At 41.0% G+C, this 19408-nt stretch overlaps 3 protein-coding genes across 10 annotated transcripts in view; 2 read left to right on the top strand and 1 right to left on the bottom strand.

Moving 5' to 3' along the window:
• Positions 1–19408, top strand: part of LOC120739024 (tenascin-X-like) — an 877833-nt gene that overhangs the window by 41166 nt on the left and 817259 nt on the right. The window lies entirely within an intron of this gene.
• On the top strand, positions 127–5075 carry LOC120739036 (PC-esterase domain-containing protein 1A-like). 2 transcript variants are annotated; one of them, XM_040040676.1, is made up of 9 exons: positions 127–438; positions 708–789; positions 1588–1667; positions 1905–2137; positions 2360–2510; positions 3091–3337; positions 3473–3529; positions 4243–4431; positions 4646–5074. In XM_040040676.1, the coding sequence occupies exons 1-9, from the start codon at positions 436–438 to the stop codon at positions 4783–4785; spliced, it is 1182 nt and encodes a 393-aa protein (XP_039896610.1). In that variant the 5' UTR covers positions 127–435; the 3' UTR covers positions 4786–5074. The 2 variants fall into 2 exon arrangements, with proteins under 2 accessions (XP_039896610.1, XP_039896611.1); XM_040040677.1 differs by lacking the exons at positions 127–438; positions 708–789 and adding an exon at positions 1107–1125 and having other exon boundaries at positions 4646–5075.
• Positions 6694–19161, bottom strand: LOC120739027 (dynactin subunit 1-like). Of its 7 annotated transcripts, none has more exons than XM_040040654.1 (32): positions 19013–19161; positions 17234–17299; positions 16951–17145; positions 16634–16715; positions 16508–16539; positions 16154–16174; positions 15104–15127; positions 14662–14745; positions 14152–14310; positions 13946–13969; positions 13289–13486; positions 12939–13143; positions 12705–12783; positions 12372–12531; positions 11939–12043; positions 11582–11773; positions 11386–11502; positions 11144–11296; positions 10845–11005; positions 10566–10734; positions 10363–10431; positions 9961–10173; positions 9704–9865; positions 9332–9463; positions 9114–9239; positions 8849–8991; positions 8598–8764; positions 8185–8303; positions 7728–7923; positions 7548–7621; positions 7357–7446; positions 6694–7264 (listed from the first exon to the last, which is right to left on the bottom strand). In XM_040040654.1, the coding sequence occupies exons 2-32, from the start codon at positions 17273–17275 to the stop codon at positions 7127–7129; spliced, it is 3831 nt and encodes a 1276-aa protein (XP_039896588.1). In that variant the 5' UTR covers positions 17276–17299; positions 19013–19161; the 3' UTR covers positions 6694–7126. The 7 variants fall into 7 exon arrangements, with proteins under 7 accessions (XP_039896588.1, XP_039896585.1, XP_039896587.1 ...); XM_040040651.1 differs by lacking the exon at positions 19013–19161 and adding an exon at positions 18116–18697; XM_040040653.1 differs by lacking the exons at positions 13946–13969; positions 19013–19161 and adding an exon at positions 18116–18697.

Here is a 19408-nt window from a genome sequence, read left to right as displayed (position 1 = left end):
AAGCATCTAATATCTCTCTAATATTAATTAAATTAAAAAAAATTTTTTTTTCTTTATTAAGTAATTTATTTTTCATTTTAAAATTAGTGTCGACCCATTAAGGTAGCGCACAGTGTTAAAAGCACCATTTAATTGGCGACACCTGCAGTTTGGGGGTGTGCTTGAAACTCCGGAGTGAAATATTTGTAATATTTCCTTTTTTTTTTTAAATTCACACCAACTTTAAACTTTTAAAACACTAAGTGGTTGAGGAGGCTGTCGCAACTTCGGGTCTTGAAACTAAAAACTTAGTGGCGCAAGAGCCACTTCAGAGGAAATTTGGCTAACGCTAGCTAAACGCTAGCTAAGCTGGTTGAAAAATAACACTGAACACCAACACATATAGCATTTACAAGGGGCTGGAATTAGTGGTACAGTTTGCATCTAAACTCAAAAATGGTAAGTATTTATTACATAAGTGATTTTAAGCCAACAGAAAAATAGCCAGCTATTTTATTTATTTTTTAACCACTGTTGGTCATTAGTAAGCTAATGTTATTTCGAGAAGCTTGGAAGTATGGTAGAGAAACTCTGATGTCCGGTCAATATCTCATCTGGAAAAACTACCTCACCTTTGAGTTTACACATTTAGGCATTTTTAGTGTATTTATGACCGCAATTTGAGCCCATAGAAAGAAGCAACAGTGTTTGACTTTGTAATTTAACAGCGGGAGATCATGAAGAGTGTGAGCCACCTGCAGGCCAGCCAGCTGCTCCATAACAAGTTCATCGTGGTGTTGGGAGACTCCAGTGAGTAGCTGGCTGACAAAATTAATGAATCGGCATTTACATTATCTTGTGCATTTATACTTAAGGTGTTCTTGTTTGCCCAACGTTGACTGTTTTGTGAATAAACTGTATGTACCGTTCACATCCACTTCATTAGGTTCAGTTTGGTAGTGCTGGAATTGATGCCCGTTTACCTTCATAAATAACATAGGCTAGTTCTTCATGACATTTGTTCAAGTTCAAATAATGGCATCAGACACGCAGATTTGTGTGTGGCATCTTTATTATACAAGAGTGTGGTAACCATATCTGTTCACTGTGATCATAGGGATGAACATGGTCAGTAACTACACTCAGGTACGTTGCAGTGTATTTGCAAATATGTGTAATTTAATGGGGCAGATGAGTGCTTTACCACAACCAGGTTAAATTGTTCACCCAATCCAGGATGGATCCATGTTTTCATCTTGTTAACCCTATGAAAACTCCATGTTCTAAGCCCTAAATTCTGACCCTATTCAATGTATCCTGTGCCCCAGTGTCAACTGCTGTCATCAAGACATTTTTATCCAGAAGTCTTGTATATATTTTTCCCTTTCTAAACCATTCTCTGGCTCAAATAGATGGTAGTAATCAAGTTCAGTTTATCAGCAATTTCTAAAATGCTAAAACCAGCCCATTTTCTGATAAGTGATGAATTAAATATTAAAGTGCACTTGGAAAGGTGTGCCCAATGAAAGCACTACTATCGAATCTGTATAATGTAATGTACTAATCTATGGGGACTACTTCTAATCTATAATTTTATTTCTTCCTCAGTTCAGCGGGCAGTGTACAAGGATCTTGTTCTGCTGGTACAAAAAGAGAAATATCTTTCCTTGAGACAACTACGGAGCAAGGCAAGGGCTAAAATTTACCAGTTTTATACACTGATACAAAAAAGAGTGCAGGGTGTATAATCATGTGCATGCTACCAGTTAAAACCTCAGCTAACTTATGCAATATAAAGTTTGTAATCATGCCACTGGTGTCATTTAAATTGTAATGTAAAAAAATGGGTGTATTTGAATGACGTGCTTTATATCTGTTCACCTCCTCGTTTGTGTTGTCCTCACACTTGTAACCTACTTCTTTAGGGTGAGATGAGCTTCGAACAGGACTGCCTGGTGGAAGGGGGCTGTCTGGGTCAAATGCACAACGGCACAGAGTACAAGGAAGTTCGACAGTTTCAGTCCGCCCACCATCTGGTCCGTTTTTACTTCGTGACGCGTATCTATTCTCGCTACATGAAGAGCATCCTGGAGGACTTCCGCCATGGTTTGAAACCAGATGTGGTTTTTGTTAACTCCTGTGTTTGGGATATTTCAAGGTGAGTATATTGCGTAACTATTAATAAGGCTGTTGATTTGATTTCATTAAAGAGCATACGTGAGATGAGTCAGAAGTGAGAGTGATGGAGGTTTTTTTTTTTTGTGTGCATCTATCAGTTCAGAAGAATCATAGCACAACTTTTTGTTTTCCCAATTGAATTCCTCCCACTGTAGTGATTTTTGTTTCTTCTTCCTGTTTATGTCTGCACTGGGTGTTCTAGATACAGTTGCAGCTGGGTTGATGACTACAAGGAGAACCTTCATAGGTTCTTCGACGAGCTGCGTGAGGCTCTGCCAGAGGAAACGCTGGTTGTGTGGAACCTCACCATGCCCTTAGGAGAGAGGATCAAAGGCGGTTTCCTGGTGCCTGAGGTCCGTTAGCAAGTCCCATTTATATTATGATTTAACACTAATCTGATCGCGTTAAACACATTGCATATCAAAAGTCTCTTGTCATCTGGGGAAAGCTGATCTAAAAAATTTGCATAAGCCATGTGCCTGTAGTGGATAATGTGATGCCACTGTCCTCTCAGCCAAGTGCTTTTAGTGGCTGAGTAACAGCAGAAATCGAATGGCATTAACATCTGAAACCCCAAGGGTCATTTCTATTTGAAATGACATGCCCAAAATGAATAGTATATTGGGTATGTCAGTATTTCTTTGTTTATTCAGAGTTGTAATTGCAATCTTGGTATCAAAATAAAGCTTTTGAGACTTCATCAGAGGTGTAACTATTACAGCAGATGCTACTGTGTCAAAGGAAGTGGGGATGCCTACATTTCTTTTATAAATTTTAATAAATATATTATGGTGCGATCTGTAGTTTTTTGGAGTTTTTTTTAAAATACTTACTTTATAGGTCTATTGCTCTGCATTATTTTTATTTTTTATTTTATTTTACCATCTTCTGTTTTGAGCCTTAAAGCTTTGCCTTCCCCCTTATTTGCCTCAGATTGAGCACAAGGCACCCCAGTTGCGCTACGATGTGATTGAAGCCAACTTCTACAGTGGAACTCTGGCCGATGCCTATGGGATGGATGTGTTGGACCTCCATTTCCAGTTCAGATTCTCACTGCACCATCGAATGAAGGACGGAGTCCACTGGAACGCAGTTGCTCATCGCAAGATAACTTCTCTTCTGTTACAGCACGCTGCAGAGGCCTGGGGTGTGATATTGCCCTGTCCTGTGACTGTCTATGGTGAGAGGAAGTCAGGAGTCACACGTACATGCAGAAAAATATTTTGCACTTCTAGGATAAAATGTGGTTTGTTGGTGTCTAAGCTTTCTGCAGGGTTTGAACTTCACCTTTTTTCTCGCTTTTTTTTGGGTGTAGATCACACGGAGGTTGCTGAGGAACAGCCAACCTATAACAGTGCTCCAAAACACACAAGTAAGACGTTTATGCAAACTTTGCAGAGACCTTGAACACAGACTTATTGTTTACAAAGTTTTGATAATGACCATAGTATTACTGAGAATCTTGTAGTAAGAAGCAACAGCAAATTGAAGCCCCGACGACATGTATGTGGGTATTTTAGTGGACGTGGCTTTTTACCCCTCAGCCATAAAAGGCTTAAGAGGCACTGTCATCACCAGAAGAACAACTTCCCAACTTCTGTATTTATGTGTGGGCAAGTTAAGCAGATTTCTCTATGGTTAGGGTTGTATCGTCGCACATTGTTTTGGCAAGTTCTTGACATCACTTCAGGGCGTCTTGTGTGTTTTTATGTGGGCGTAGATATTTTTCAAGATGAATGCAGGAAAAACCTGTCTCAAAAAGTACCCATGTTATGTGCAGATGTAGCTTGACAGTTTTAATTTTTGCAGGAGCTTCTCATGCTGTTTTATTAGTGTGTCAAAGTACTAGTAATGTCCTACCAGTTATTAGAAATAGGAAAGACTGCTACTCATTCCCGGTCTTTAAGGTGTTTCTGCCACGGAGAAACTGTTGCAGTAGATTTTATCAGTGTTGTTGTTTATTGATACAAAACAAATATCTAAAAAACAATCAAAGGAATGACTGCAGCCTTGCAGACTGAATGCATCAATACACAGAATGCTCCTTTTAAAAGTGACCCTTTTTCTGCTGTCTCTGTTTCACAGACTGGCGCTTGTCAGAGATACCTTACAATGGCTGCCGGGCAGAGTTCTTCAGCGATTCACTCCCCACTAACTACTTTAACTTTGAAAACCCAGGGCCACAGACGTGTCACCTAGAATCTGCTGGAACTCAGAGAGCTGCACTCCCACCAAAACCTCACCACAGAAATCAGTACAGAGAGACTAGAAATGGTAAGTGTGCATAGAGTGGAATGTGGACATACGTGTAATGATATGAAAAGATGGGGACACGCGTGCTGGAGTTCACTCTGTCAAAATATTTGCTTTAAAACTCAGGTATCCATGTTTTTTGATTAGTTGCTGATTAGCTTTTTCACTGTGCAAAGATGTGATAACTTGAAGCTGCCATGTTTGCTCCAGATATAACATGTCCTGTGTCCTGCAGGTTTTGACTACAGGCCTCTGCACCGCTTTGAGCCCTACCAGGAGTACACTCATCAGCATGTGATGAGAAGCAGGCACGCCAGACACCACTATGCCCCGTACACCCAACACAGACCCTTTTACAATGGCGGCTACTACTGAATAGGTGTTTTACAAGCGGCAGACACGTCCAAATTCTATTCGTCGAGTTATCTTTTCTGTATCATCAGGACATTTTTCATTTTAACTGCAGTCCTGTGTTTTACATCTACTAATAAGAAGCATCTTTTTTTTTTTTTTTGTACATATACAATAGTTTACCCTTATTACACATTTTCTTAGTTGTCTAAATTCAATCTTTCTGTCACCAACAAGACATTTTAAATTTCAGATTTCAAAGTTTGTATTTTGTGCTCTAAAGTTAAAATTAAAGTGTTGACTGTTATTGCTAAAATGTGTATCATTATTCTTCTTGTCTCTTCACATTTCTCACAGGTTGGATATAGTATAGATTTGGTGGGGGTGGGGGGATTAAACCCTGAACACTTATATTAACAGCTATAGTTAATGTGGTTGTGTCTGCAAAACTCCTTTGAATAATGTTTCACACACTTTTTTTTTTTTTTTGCTGAGATACTCTTAAGTTAATGAGGTTGAAACTAGAGATGGACCGATCCGATATTACGTATCGGTATCGGTCCGATACTGACCTAAATTACTGGATCGGATATCGGAGAAAAATAAAAAATGTAATCTGATCCATTAAATATCACGAAAGCACCTCACAAAACTTGCAACACGCCGTAACTCATCTCAGAACGTTAGCACGTCGGAGCAGTATGCATCACGTGATAGAGCGGCTGTGGCATGCGGGACCTGTCGGTGGTCTGGATAGCATGTGGAGCTTCGCTAGCAACCCGGCATTTTATCTCCGACAAAGTTATCCCGAGAGAAGTAAAGCAAGTGTGTAAGTCCATCTCTGAATGTTTGTAAAGCATTCCTGCGTTAAGCTTAACAAGCAATATATGGAGCGACTGCCTCTTCTTGCTGCTACTTCAATCATGAAACTGCTTAATGATCAGCTGATTGGCTTTTCTGTCGCGAGTCCGTGTCTCTAGTTTGTTTTTGGCCCACTTTGCACCAGAAAGAGGAAACCAGCGGCTGAACAACAGCAGCACATTTAAGCTTGATCAGCTGTTGTTAGAATGTATTTAATATTACTTTCTACTCGAGGATCTTTTTCTACGTAGCTGACGCTGGTAACTGTGCAGGGGCGGATCTAGCAAAGTTTAGCCGGGGGGCCGATAGGGCATTAACAGGGAAAAGGGGGCACAAAGACATACTTTTCTTTCTTATTCTCATTTAAAATGTCTAGCTTTTAATAAATAATTATCTGACACCCAAAGTTTTAATTTGATGTAAAATGAATAGAAGTCAATTACTGTATATAGTGACTATTAAGTCTAATATATATACCCTAGTAAGCTATAGTACTTTTTCCTTTGGGAAGGTACCATCTGTGCAGTCTGCAATTTTGTTGAAGAAAGATGTTGAATCTATTTAATATTTCTTGAAAAATAATTGATTTCTGTGCATTTTTTTTTTTCACACTGCATCAAATTAAGGTTGATTACGTCGATTAAGCATCATGAGGTGGAGGGTGGTTCCCTATTTTTTATTTATTTTTGTTGTTGCTGGGAGTTGGAACCCTATTAGTTAGGTTGCTTAATATTTACGCTAAGTACTCTTTAAAATACCAGAATAGGGAGGATGGTGTAGGTTTAAGTTTATTAGATTGATCAGTATTGCTGAACTATGAAATAATTTTTTTTTTTGCATACAGGTATAACAGAATAGCTTTAGTGTAGTTGTTGTTTTAAACTTGAGTATGAACTTATACAAAATGCAGCAAGATATTTAAAAAAAAAAAAAAAGTTTTGTTGATTAAAAAACACTATATCGGATTCATATCGGTATCGGCAGATATCCAAATTTATGATATCGGAATCGGTATCGGACATAAAAAAGTGGTATCGTGCCATCTCTAGTTGAAACCAAAATAAGCAGACAAACTGTCAGCTGGCACTTTATCATATTAGTGAAAGTTTACACTGTAATATCAGCTTACAAGTATAAACGTAAACATACATTTGAGTATTTCTTGCTCAGAATTGGGCTGCTATCTTTTATTGTCTGACTTGCACAAATACAAAACATACAAAGGAACAAACTATCAGTCATTGCAAATGCAGTAAAAATTGTGTTGTAGTCCTTCCCATTTGCACAGAAACTTCTTCAATAATGAAATCATGACACCTTAGTGACATTCGGGAGTCTTGAAATTCAGAAAAACAATCACTTTTTATAAAGACACTTCTCTGGGTCGATAATATTAGTGCTATAAGTGGAAACAGTTTCCTGAGAAAAGTGAAAAAGACAAATAGGAGGAATGCTGAAGTGTTAGCTGGAATAAGAAGGTACTCTGCTGTGTAATCCTACTGCTCTAAACCATGAGGAGACGGTGCACTTGCTGCAACTGCGGCTTTGATAGGACGAGACGGTGGACTTGTTCCTGTCCACGGGTGCATGGAATCGCAACACGGCCAATGAATACAGTGTCTCCCTGCTTCTCTTCCTTGGCCTAGGAAACAAAAAATATACACATATGATATATATTTTCCACTGCTGTATAACATGAATCATTTATATTCTGTTATACTACTATAGTAATACCTTAGTAAAAGAGGTGACTGGGAATGTGGCAAAGTCAGAAGAAGCCTTTGCTCCAGGCTGATATGAGACCACATGTTCGGCTACCTCACCCTGAAACAGGAGACTTGGTCAGACTGCTTGTTTTTGCACTGCTGTCAGATAACACGACAGCATAAGGATTGTGTAATAGAAACTATTTTTTGAAGCGGCACCTTGAGTTTATCCAGAGCATCACTGAGGTTCTGCAGACGAGCTGTCTGCTCCAGGAGCTGAGCGCTTGCACTAACTGTAAGAAATGAAGGAGTTATAAAATAATTGCTCAATGCATTTAGCAAACTCACAAAAACCTTCTTCAGAATATGAAAATACTTAAAACCTCTGTGTCCACATACCTGCCGTCTTTCCAGTGATGTCCACCACTTTAACCTCGGCACTCAGCTTGAGCAGGGTTGCCAGCAGCTGGTCAGTCCTTCTGTATATCCCTGTGTTTAGTCCCTCTGGAGGCATGGAGCTTTCTTTAGACACTTGTGGGAGTTTAGGAGGGCGGAGCGGCGGCAGGGAGGCTAGCTGGGCTCTCATTTTCTCTGCCTGTAAGTTTATGTAGTTTATTATTATAGTTTTGTTTTGATATAAATACACACACACACACACAGTGTCATAAAAAGTATCTGCCCTATTTTGTTGCATATTTGTTAAAAATGTTTCAGATTATCGAACAAGTTAATATTAGACAAAGAAATTGGGTTTTTTTTTTAAAAAAAAAAAACAAAAAATGTAATTTAAAAACATTTTGTTTATACTGTAGATTCTGTAAATTCACACACATACACACGCTTGAATCTAGCATACCTTGAGTCTGTTGTTTTCATTCTTAAGGTGTTTAATAGCCAGCCTCTGGGCCTCAATCTGCTGCCTGAGGAGAGGAGAGTCCACCACCTGCATTGACCCTCCCATAGAGGGAGGCAGACCTGATGGGGAAAAATAAATTGATTGTGGAAACAATGACACCTTGTGGTTCTCCTTAGATGGTGCCGATTTGCCTCACTTTCATTTAGTTAAAATCTGACTAATAGGAAAAGTTTCACTGTAATAGAACATACTCAATTTTTGCAAGACTTCTTATAAAATCCAGTTAATTGCAATTGCTTTTCTCTGGATAGAACAATTACATGTGACATTAATATAAACCACCATCAAATATAAAACACCATCAATTCAGCTGCTGAGAAGAAATGAGCATAAATAAGAAGTGCGAACTTCACCTCCTGCTGATCCCTGAACGATGGAGGCAATTCCTGAGGCAGGAGGACCTCTCAAGCCTTCTATGGTCATCTTTGACTGGTTACTGAGTCGTTGTTTCAGCTCTGCCTTCTCAGCCTCCAGCTGGTCAATATCAGCCTGCAGAGCATCCATCGTCTCCTCAAACTCCCTGGAGAAGAGTAACGGGGAGGGTCAAATGAGGAGGAAAACACCGCCATATGGAGAGGAAAATTTCATTGTTTATTAATCCTACTTTTCTTTCTTCTTCAGCAGGGCAAGGTTCTCATCCAGTTTGGTCTGAATCTTCTCCACACGTTCATCAGCATCTTTGGTGGAGGTGTCCAGCTTCTTCTCCAAGAGGCTGAGGCGGACATGGGCCTCACTCAGCTCCTCACCCTGAGATAAAAAGGAGATACAGTGCCATGCTTGTTATACCTGTCGGTTCAGTTTTCATCTTTCCAGTCCCTTTCACTTCGAAGTGGCAGGTCCTTTTGCACAACTTTTCTTCAGCATGTTACCTTAATCTTGAGAGACTTCTTGAGCTCCTTGATGACGGTTTCTCTGTCTTCTAGTTTGACTCCCAGACCTTCGGCGTCAGTCATTTCTGCCCTGACTGTGGCTGCTCTCATTTCCACTGGAAGAGTCTAATTGGTGAAGTGAGAATTAGTCTGAAAAGTCCCAAACTGGGGACTTCATGTGAAATGAGTACTGTGAAACTGTTCAACCATACAAATACCTTTCCCTGTGGTTTTTCAGCATCATACTCTCCTTCCTGCATGGCTGTAGCCATCTTGTTCATGGTGGTGATGACAGAGCTGCAAGACTGCCGCAGTAACTCTGGGCCATTTACACCATGGGAGCCATATACCTTAGAGAACAGAAAGCAGATGGTGATAATAGCAAGAGATTAAATCAACAGTGCTTAATACACAACCTACTGATGTTGTGCAAAATGCTCAGAACACACGATCAAACCTCTGATGTGCTAAGCGTGCCAATTAACTAGAACTATAAGTCCTTACATTTCCCTAAAAAAAAAAAAAAAAAGAAAAAAAAAGGAGGTTTTGCCTTTCAAAGAGGACTGAGCAGCTGTTAAATGTGAAAGTACCTGCTCCACAACCTTGCAGGCAATATCCTCCAGTTTAAGAGCATTGAGACCTTCCTGTTCTCCCAGCGAAGGAACCATCTGAGCTCCAGCTGCAGCTACCTCTTGAAGTACCGCAACCACACGGGTCAACTGACGCCTGCACTCAGTCAGCGTCTCTGAAACCTGCCATATGAGGAGAGACATGTCAGGCGTACAGCTGTAATTGTACAGATCCCAATCAGCAATGGTGCGTTGGTTTGTATGACATGTTTCCGTACCTCTGGTCCAAAACTGAGAGCAGCGGGGACTCCAGCTACATCTGTTCCAGGCATGCGACGGCGGATCTTCTTACAAAACTGTCTGATATCAGAACACGAGGTGTCCAGGTCCTTCAGAAGAACTGCTAAACCAGAGCTCTCCTGTCCTGATGACAGGAAGGCGCGCAGACGAGCTACCTCCACTACCATACAGTCCAAGGCACTCTGAGTAAACTGGAGGTGAAAAGGCGGCATGTGTCATTTTAAAGGAAAACCCGACACTTCTTTTTCCTTACAGATTTATACATTTTGGACATATTAAAAAACACTTTTTTATAATAGTGTTATTTCTGGTTTTATAGCCCTGCATTACAAGTGAAACCGTATAAATCTTTTTAACTTTGCTAAACATGCGTGATGTACCTTAATGTGATCAGCCAGCTGCACTGTGCAGTCTTCAGTGTGATCTGCCAGATGGACACTATACAGTTGCTGGAAGACAATATAACAGATACTTGATATAATGAACATGTTATAAACTCACTGACATCTACAGTTACACAATTTATACGACAACTGAAATTTCCAGTTGTGACGTTTTAATGTAAAACACATCCCTGCGTTACCTGATAGTACTTGATGGCCTTAGTGAGAGGTTCCACCTGAACCGTCTCATCCAGCTGATCTTTATGAAGCAGGTCTATGAAATAATCCAGAGAGCGTTCATGGAAACTCATTTCAGAGTAAAGGGTTCCCATGCGCTTAAAAACGTCCACGCTGCAGGTGTTCAGAGCCCTAAACGAGTGCAGGGAAAAAGGAAAAGAGTAAAACACATCGACCCAGTGATGAAGGTATGTTCACCTATTTTATTCCTGCATCTTTATTGGTAAAGCTGCGATATTTACTGTTCATATTTATGCAGGGTGGCCTGCAGCAGGCTGAGGGAGTAGACCAGTCCTGAAGCGAAACTGCGCTGTTCTCCCGGAGGACCTCTCAGCCCTGTTCCCTGCACCGGGTTCCCGTTCAAGTCAAACTTCTCCTGTGCCTGTTTACTGATGAGTTCAGCCTTCGGACGAGGAGATATCGACCACATACAGACACAGCCGAGTAAGGATTTGGGAAAGCTCTTTGAAAAACGCACTACAACCAGGTAATTCTAAAATCGAGCACAAGAATTCAAACCTGTCATGTGTCTGCCTCATACCTTGCAGATGAGCCTGGGAATAAGCAGGAGAACCAGAATGCAGTCATGGTCCCCACCATGGCGAAGGAAGGAGTCAGGCATGAAGGAGGTGAGGAGGGACACCTGTCTGTTCGACTGAGCTACTTCCATTTTCCTCAGCTCCATCTCAATGGCCTGGAGACAAGGAGTGAGGTTAGTTGTTTAAATAAAGAAAACCAACAGCACTGGCACCGAGGTTGTATGTCACCATGGAGCACTCTTACCTTGGCGTAAGCCTTGGTCTCTGCAAACTTGATCTTAAAGTCAAACAGCTCAGCAGGTGGTTGCTGAACTTGTTCTGCATTTGCATTCTGCTGACTGATCAGCTCCCTGTTGGCCTCCTAATGCACAAAACAAACCTTTTACAGCATCAGGACAATAGAACTGCAGGCCTGCAGAATTACCCCTCCATCCACCTACCTGAAGTGAGCCAGTGAGTTCTCTGTATTTGTTGATGGTCTGCTGGTAATCAGCTACAGTCTCCTGGGCAGCTTCCACCCTTTTGTCTGCCTCTCTGACCTTTGCTCCACTCAGATCGAGCTGTTCCCTCAGCTCCATCTCTGTTTCTCTGGCATTCTCCTGGAGCTCATCATTCATCTCATTGATGGCTTCCTGTTAATGCAAAAAGAAAAAGAAAAAAAAAAAAAGTGGTAGGTCTGCTATAAATATCTCATTCAAACCTTTTCCTCACACCTTTGTCCTGGATGTGTCATGTTGGAGATTTAAGGAGTGTCAGTTGTATTCTATTAGATCTATTATAAATACATCAGCACTGACCAGATCAGTCACGGTTTCTCTCAGCTCTCTGACTTTCTCCTCAAGGTCGAGGTTCCTCTCCGTCAGGGTCTCCACCATCTCCTCTGAGCCCAGAGCAGCATCCACCTGGTACACACACACACACACACACACACACACACACACACACACACACACACACACACACACACACACACACACACACACACACACACACACACACACACACACACACACACACACACACACACACACACACACACACACACACACACACACACCCCTTTAGTTTCCACAAATAAGTCTCACAATTTCTCTCACAATTTTTCAGATTAAGGACATGCATCTTTGCTGTCAATGACTAGTCTCAATAAATATTTTTTACCATGTATTATGAGCTACTGTGAACCTAAATAAACCATTGCCTTTCTGTATTTATGTATACATCTTTTACCTGTTCCTTCAGTTCATCGATTGTAGCCTCTGCCTGCTTGACCTCTTCCTGCAGTTTTTCTTTCTGAGTCCTCAGAGTCTCCAGCTCCACGTTCTTCTTCTCCGTCTGCTTCTGAAGCTTCACGTGTTCCTGTTTCTCCGAAGCAGACAGATCTCTCATCCTGAGGAGGAACCAGAAAGAAGAGTTTTATTTGTTTTTTAGGACTTGTCTTCTCTTACTGCTTTTTTACGAGTTAAGGCAGGTTAATGTGATTTCTTTTTTTTTAATTTATCTGTACGCAGTGTAACAAAGAGCAGGCAAATACCTTCATTTAAAAAGGTATTTGCTACTGACCTGACCAGCGCCTCCTTGAGTCTGCTGTTCTGCTCCTCCAGCTGCTTGACCTGGTAACTGGAGGCAGCTCCATCTGAGCCTGCAGGAGGAAACAGTGCACAGAAAGGTGGACAGCACTTGATGAGAAGTGAGCAGAAATGAGATGGATACAGAATACATAAGAAGACCTTGTGGATGACTTTAATAGCAGTGGTTATTATAAACATGCTGCTTTTTTTTTTCCCCCAAACGCACCTTTCTCTGAAATCTCATGCCTAAGGATCTCCAGGTCCATTGATAGCTCCTCCACTTTCTCTTTCAGGCTATCCACCTCAACCTGGAGCGATTCTGCTCTCTCTTCTGCCATCTCTTTGTCCAGCGTGGCCATCTCTATGGCATCTGCCGTGTCAGACATCTCCTCCATGTAGCGCTCCTTGGCCTCCTGTGCCTCCCTGGCTTCCTGTGAAGTAAGAAGGTATAAATAAAGCATTAAACTGGCAAGCCTGATGACTTAAGAGGTTGTTCCTTCATTCCCAAAACCTTGAGAAAAAAAGACATCACACTGTAGCACCGATGACTATTTAAGTTCATCCATTCCAGTCTACCTTCTTGGCCTCTTTGAGTTGTTTCTGCAGCTCGGCCTGCTGCTCCTGCATCTTGTTCTTCCACTCCTGAAGCTGCTCCAACTGGATCTTGTGTTTCTCCAGTTCCTTAAGCTTGGCTTTGTCTTCTGTTCGCTTCATCTTCAAAGTCTCCAGTTTCTCCTCCAGGTCCTTGACTTGAGCTCGCAGTGATTCCTCCTCCTATGACGTGATTAGAGGCAAGACGGGACCAACAAAATTAATCCATTAACTGAACCTCATCTACTTCCCTAGACTCTACTTTTGAAAAGGGGACCGAAAAAAGCAAAACATTAATCAAGTCCCACCACTAAAATCCCAGACGCATGATGTATAACATATACGATGTTACTCCAAATTCCTTTGCAAAGAATTTTTTATTTTATTTTATTGAAGGGAAAGGGAGGGAGAGAGAGATTCCTACAGTTCAACCATTTCCCGTAGAGACAGTGATGTAAGGATATTTCTTTAAGTGCCCCAAAGTAAACCATGCGTCATCACCAGAAAATTCCCTGTCAGGACATATGAAAACCATGGATAAGTATCGAGAAGGTCTGCTGAGGATAAGTTTTCCCCCCTGATGTTGTTAGTAAACACATGCCAGGCATCATCAGCATGCATGTAGCCATTAAGAAACTCTACCTGCTTGGATATGGCAGGTTCCACCTGGTTATAATAAGACGGATGAAATATAACAAAAATCAATTTAATCATAAATAAGAAATAAAATTTAAAAAATTAAAAATGGAGATGAGATGAGCTGACAGAACTGAGAGGATTGAACATGAACCTCAGTAAAGTTCTTTCCTCTCTCTAAGAAGAGCCTCTTCTTTAGGTTAATGGCCTACCTTGCTCGGAGTAGCTGGAACAGAAGCAGCTGCTGCTGCTGCTGCAGGTGACCCGCTGGGCTGAGGTATGACAGGGGCGCCCAGAGCACCCTGCTGGGAAGACAGGCCCGCCTCACTGACATCACCAGACAGAGAGGATCCGAGACTCTCACGAGACGCCTGTTGACGAAAGCAGATTATGAACGGACTGTGACGAGCGGGAGAAGTTTAAAAATAAAACAGGCAAAAAAAGAAGAAGAGGTGTGCTGTAAAGCATCGGCAAACAATCCAACTATCAAAACAGGAGTTTGGACCACAGTGAACAAGAACCTTCAATAAACCCAGTGGACGTTGGAAGATTCATCTGTGAAATGAATGTGATACAATGATTACCAAATATAATCACCTCCCAGAGTCCCTTACATGAGACACCACCCTGCAAGTATACACCTGTGCCATAATGTCAGTAATGTGCTTCACCCCGCTCCCTGTGAGGTGTCAGCTGAAGCTCTATGACACGACGGAGCGTACCCTGAGCGACAGGCTGGAGCGGCTGGAGGGACGGACCAGGAGGGAGGGGAGGGAGGTAGCTGATGTGAGACGTGGCGTTTTCCACTGCCACAGTGTGATCATAGAAACTGTGTCAGAGCGGTTACTTAAACTAAATGCAGGTTAGACTGAAGATGAATAACGAAAGCTTTTAGTACTACCCCTTAATGTTATCATACACAACCAGGTTAGTGATATTAACATCCTGTTTTTAGTCTGCCCCTCCTGAGTCAACGAAAGATCACACACCTCAAGTAACTATTACTCATACAATTCTTTCAATGTCAAGTATTTCATAAGGAGAAATCTGCTTCTTATGGTCCCAGAGTCTACTGTTCAAACATTAAAATAATCAAACTTTTCAGAATTAACTCATGTATTTGCATTCCATTTGTCCTCTCCACTCTGCTATAGGCGAGCTCACCTTTGCCGAGCGGCGGGCAGAGGACTGGAGGAGATGCGTGCACGCACACACGCACACACACACACACACACACACACACACAGATATACATACATCCAGTGGTAAGGCAAGATAAGAGATTAGAAGCACGTAAGAAGCATTTGCTGTTAGTTTTGTATTCACAGATTGTTACTTTAATACAGCATATGGTCAAAAGCACTGGGCCATGAATCTTTGAATTCAGGTGTATTAACTCAAGTCCCCAGCCATGCAGCCTGCCTTTACAAGCATTTATGAAGGAATGGGTCGTTCTAAAGCACTTGCTGAATTTTGGCGTATACTGTAACAGGGTGCCACCACTGCAACAAGTCAGTCTGTGAAATTTCTTCCCTCGAAAATCTGCAAAAACTGTAAATGTTCTGAAATTAACTTCAGCAACTCGGTCATAGCTTGGCACACCACCAAAGTTAAGGAGCAGGCGAGCCAAGTGCTGAGACACACAGTGCATAAAAGCCACAAACTATCTACCGACTCTAAAACTGCAAGGTTCCAAACTTTCTCTGGCATCAACATCAAACTGGGTTTCCACAGTTTCCATGGTTGAGCAGCTGCTGTCGGTGTAATGTGTAGGTGGCCCAGGACTTTTGTCCACATAGTGTAGCTGCATGCACCATTTAAAATCATCAAGAGCAAAGTTAATCTTGAGAGATCACAGGGACAAGAAAAAAAACTGAGATCATGCAACAATGTAAAACTGAAAAAAAAAGAATTCATTGAATTATGACACAAAGAGAACTGACATGAACAGCATCAGGAGAACCTGAAACTGTCACCGTGTTGTCGTCTACGCATGTACACGAAATGCCTTCACCAGAATAAAAAAGCTTAATGAAAGTAAAGTGGGGAAACCAAAAGAGAATGCACTGAAAATGGCACCTATCACAAGTTATGTCTTTATGACCCATGCAAATGTCAACAGATAAAGAGCTTAAGTGCAAAAAGATGAACTGCTGCATTAGCACGAGTATAACGCAGACCAAGCAAACGTGCTGAATTTAAATATAGCTCTACCTTTTTAATGCTCGCTGGTTGCTGAAAGAGGTATCCAGAAAAACAAAACATGAGAATTCAGCCCAGCAGCTGAGAGCCGAAACAAACAACATGGCATCATAAAGGAGGAAAAAAACAAACAAACTAAAAACAACAACAAACGGCTGGTCTGCAACGAATGTCACAACTAGTGGGGTCAAACTGATCACATTTTAATAACAACTCTCACAATTAAAATTTTAAATTTAGGGGTTATTTGGATGTTTGTTTAATCCAAAGTACATGCACCGATATTAAAAACCAAGTAACCGACTTGTCGCATTTTTACTTAATTGACAAATTTAAAAAAGTGAGATCAAAAATGTGTTTGCCTACCTGTTTGCTTGTTTTGGGAGTTTCAGGGATGTCTAGAAAAAAAATAATAATTTATTGCACACTCTTGTTATCAATACTTTGCATTATATTTTAGAAACGTGAGTATCAGTTGTTGTCCTTGCTCACCTTTTTGCTTAAGTGTCTTTGCTGTTCCAGACTCAGGGGTATCTGGTGAGGTGGCACTGGAGCCATCTTCTACCACCTGGATCTGTACAATGGAACAAAAGTGTGTAATCAGGACAACATTCGAAAAAACACAAACAAACTACAAAGCTTGATTTTGAATAATGAACAAATACGGACAGAAAACCGAAGAAAAGTTGAGAATAAAAGATGTCAGTCTGCCACATTTGTACATTTATTATGTCATCTGCCTGTTTGGATCTTTACAGTTCAGTGCTGATGCCATAACACCATCATCAGTTCCTCTTGTGCCCACTAACCTGGGACTGCCTGACGAATATGCCGTGATTTTCCTCACAGGTGAAGTAGCGTTTGCCCTGCACGGTGCCATCGTTCTTGCCTTTCGGCTCATCCAGTATGACACCCACCCATTTCCCAGAAGCAAAGAGGGTAGCGCCAATGTAGGCAACAGTGCCGCGCTGACCCTTTCCTGTCACCTCGACTATAGAGCCAATCTGGGAGACAAAAAGTGGATAAAAATTCTTTGAGTTATAAGCCATGTTATTCCTTCCTTTGTTATGTCTGCATAGAAAAAGGACCCACCTTTGGAGGTTTACTACTCTCCACTGTTCCTGTGCTGCTCATTCTGCTGATCAGTGGGCTGGTCAGCTGAAGATACAGGTAAAGAGAAAGAGGTGAAAGGGTGGATAAACAATAATAAATAAGGAGTACAATGGGGGGGAAGGAAAGAGACAATAAATAAGGAAGCCAAAGTTATGAAACACTAGAGAATTTATTGTTTATATTTAAGAATTCCAAAGTACCATCATTCTCCTTGCTTTAGCCTTTAACATCAAGTCTTAGGAATCGAAAATATTCAATGACAAAACAGCCCTGAGGCTGCACAGCACAGAAGCATACTTGCAGCCAGTCATATGGTGCGGGCTACAATAAACAAGCAAGTATCTCTGCCTTGCTCAGACAAAGGCACACATTGAAGACAAACTGGGACTGTGGTAAGAGTCTAATCCTTTTATAGAGATGTAGAAGCATGTGAATCCATGCTATCTTAGTTTGAACCACAGGGCAGGATAAATCAGAAGAGGTTTAATATTTCTGGGACAGAGGATTATACTCACTAAAACAAGACGGCGAATGAAAATAATTCACCTACCGATTCATTGGTTTTAGACAAACAGACCTTTTAAAAATCTACTTGTGTGGTAAATATTAAGACAATAATGTTATTCTCATCGACAGGTCTGTCTATACTTTTTTATAAATTACTAAAAATACGTATCAACTCTGATGAAGCCAATAGATGTGGATGGATCGCACATCGACATTATGGTGAGTCTCACAAATCCTTACTTCTTAGCATTATAGTGCAATAACTCACTGTTACTTTTCAAATTGGTTCATCAAAAATTATCACTGTTGTATTAATTTCAGCATTATTTGCTGTTAAGTACTCGTGTTACTCACCCTGGGAGTGTAAGAGTGACGTCTGTTCAAAGCCATAATTAAAGGTTAATACGGTTTCACTGCAGCCGAAAGAAGACTCAACTTTTTCTCTACTTCCCCATGCTCTCCTCTTTTTCAGAGAGAGGGGAGGATAACACAAGAGTGCGATTACAGGGAGGGATCACAAAACGTCACAGCTGATTTGAACTGAGAGATGGAGGGTAATATTTAACCAGCTGAGACTTGGATGTTGGTTACTTTAAGGACCCATTCAAACAGCTATGAGATCAACTTTTCATTAATCTGATTTACTGCAGCTAAATGTACATGACATTCAAGTGAGACGTATGAAAACACACAAAAAGGTCGGTTTTATTACTTTTAGCCATTATTCCCATTCATTTCACATAATATCAACCCATGGTATTTGCAAGACTAGTACATGCTAACAATGAACAAGTTAAAGATTGAGGTGGGTCACAGGTGACACACACAGGCTAACGATTACTTCCGGTCGAACTGTTGCTCAGAGGGTCGAATACTAAATAAGCTACTTTACAGGTTTATTTAAACTAAGAAGCAACAAGTCAGATACGCACTTGCAAAAAGTAAATGCATCCAAAGGAAGTCAAAGGCTTGAGCCAAAACAATAATGACAAAGTACTCAATGACTCAATGGGGACAAATGTCCCGACACACAATTATGCTAATTCTATTTTAATGTTGACTCTTTACACCAAACCACTTTTAAATGCTATCTATGTACCACGTCGTAACAAATTATTTAGAACAGCTTTCCAAAGCCTTATACTCTGACTAGCCAAAACGGTTTGAAACATTAGCAACAGGCTAAAGTCCGAGAGAAAGGCGCTGTTAAACAGCTAACATGACACAGGTGTATTTTGTAATGCAACTCACCTGATATATGCAGATTCCTGTCTTTAAATTAAGCCTTTTGATGTATTCATGCAAATAATAATCCTCTGGTGTTTTTGGATAAATAGCTTACGGATCCGGCGAGCTTTTCCGTTTTTGACAGGTCACTTCCGGCAACCTGAAAGACTAAAAGAAGAAGAAATGGGAGAAATAGCGCCCCTATATATATATATAGCGCCCCTCGTGGCTGGTAAATTCTGTTTGCAATGAAAACACCCAGTTTATGCGGTTACGAAAAAACACGGTACAATACAAGAATGGGATTTGCTGTTGGTTTACTGAGATTTCAATTAAAAAATGTGGCGGTTAAAAACCACATCATCACATTTTACAGGGGAGGCAAATAAGTAGTCAGATTGTGTTACAGTTTGGTTTGAC

The sequence above is a fragment of the Simochromis diagramma genome, unplaced genomic scaffold (assembly GCF_900408965.1).
Source record: "Simochromis diagramma unplaced genomic scaffold, fSimDia1.1 OVJJ01000317.1, whole genome shotgun sequence".
Taxonomy (NCBI): Eukaryota; Metazoa; Chordata; class Actinopteri; order Cichliformes; family Cichlidae; genus Simochromis; species Simochromis diagramma.
This window is presented reverse-complemented; position numbering and strand designations above follow the sequence as displayed.

Excerpts from the sequence above, each read along its gene's own strand:
- LOC120739036 (XM_040040676.1), top strand. Across the intron at positions 1,668-1,904 it reads TGAGACAACTACGGAGCAAG|GGTGAGATGAGCTTCGAACA; the intron begins GCAAGGGCTAAA and ends CTACTTCTTTAG. Across the intron at positions 3,530-4,242 it reads CAGTGCTCCAAAACACACAA|ACTGGCGCTTGTCAGAGATA; the intron begins GTAAGACGTTTA and ends TCTGTTTCACAG.
- LOC120739027 (XM_040040651.1), bottom strand. The coding sequence starts at position 18,151 with ATGGCTTTGAACAGACGTCACTCTTACACTCCCAGG. Across the intron at positions 13,487-13,945 it reads AACCTGCCATATCCAAGCAG|GAGGAGGAATCACTGCGAGC; the intron begins GTAGAGTTTCTT and ends ATCACGTCATAG. Across the intron at positions 8,992-9,113 it reads AGAAGTCTCTCAAGATTAAG|GGTGAGGAGCTGAGTGAGGC; the intron begins GTAACATGCTGA and ends TTTTTATCTCAG.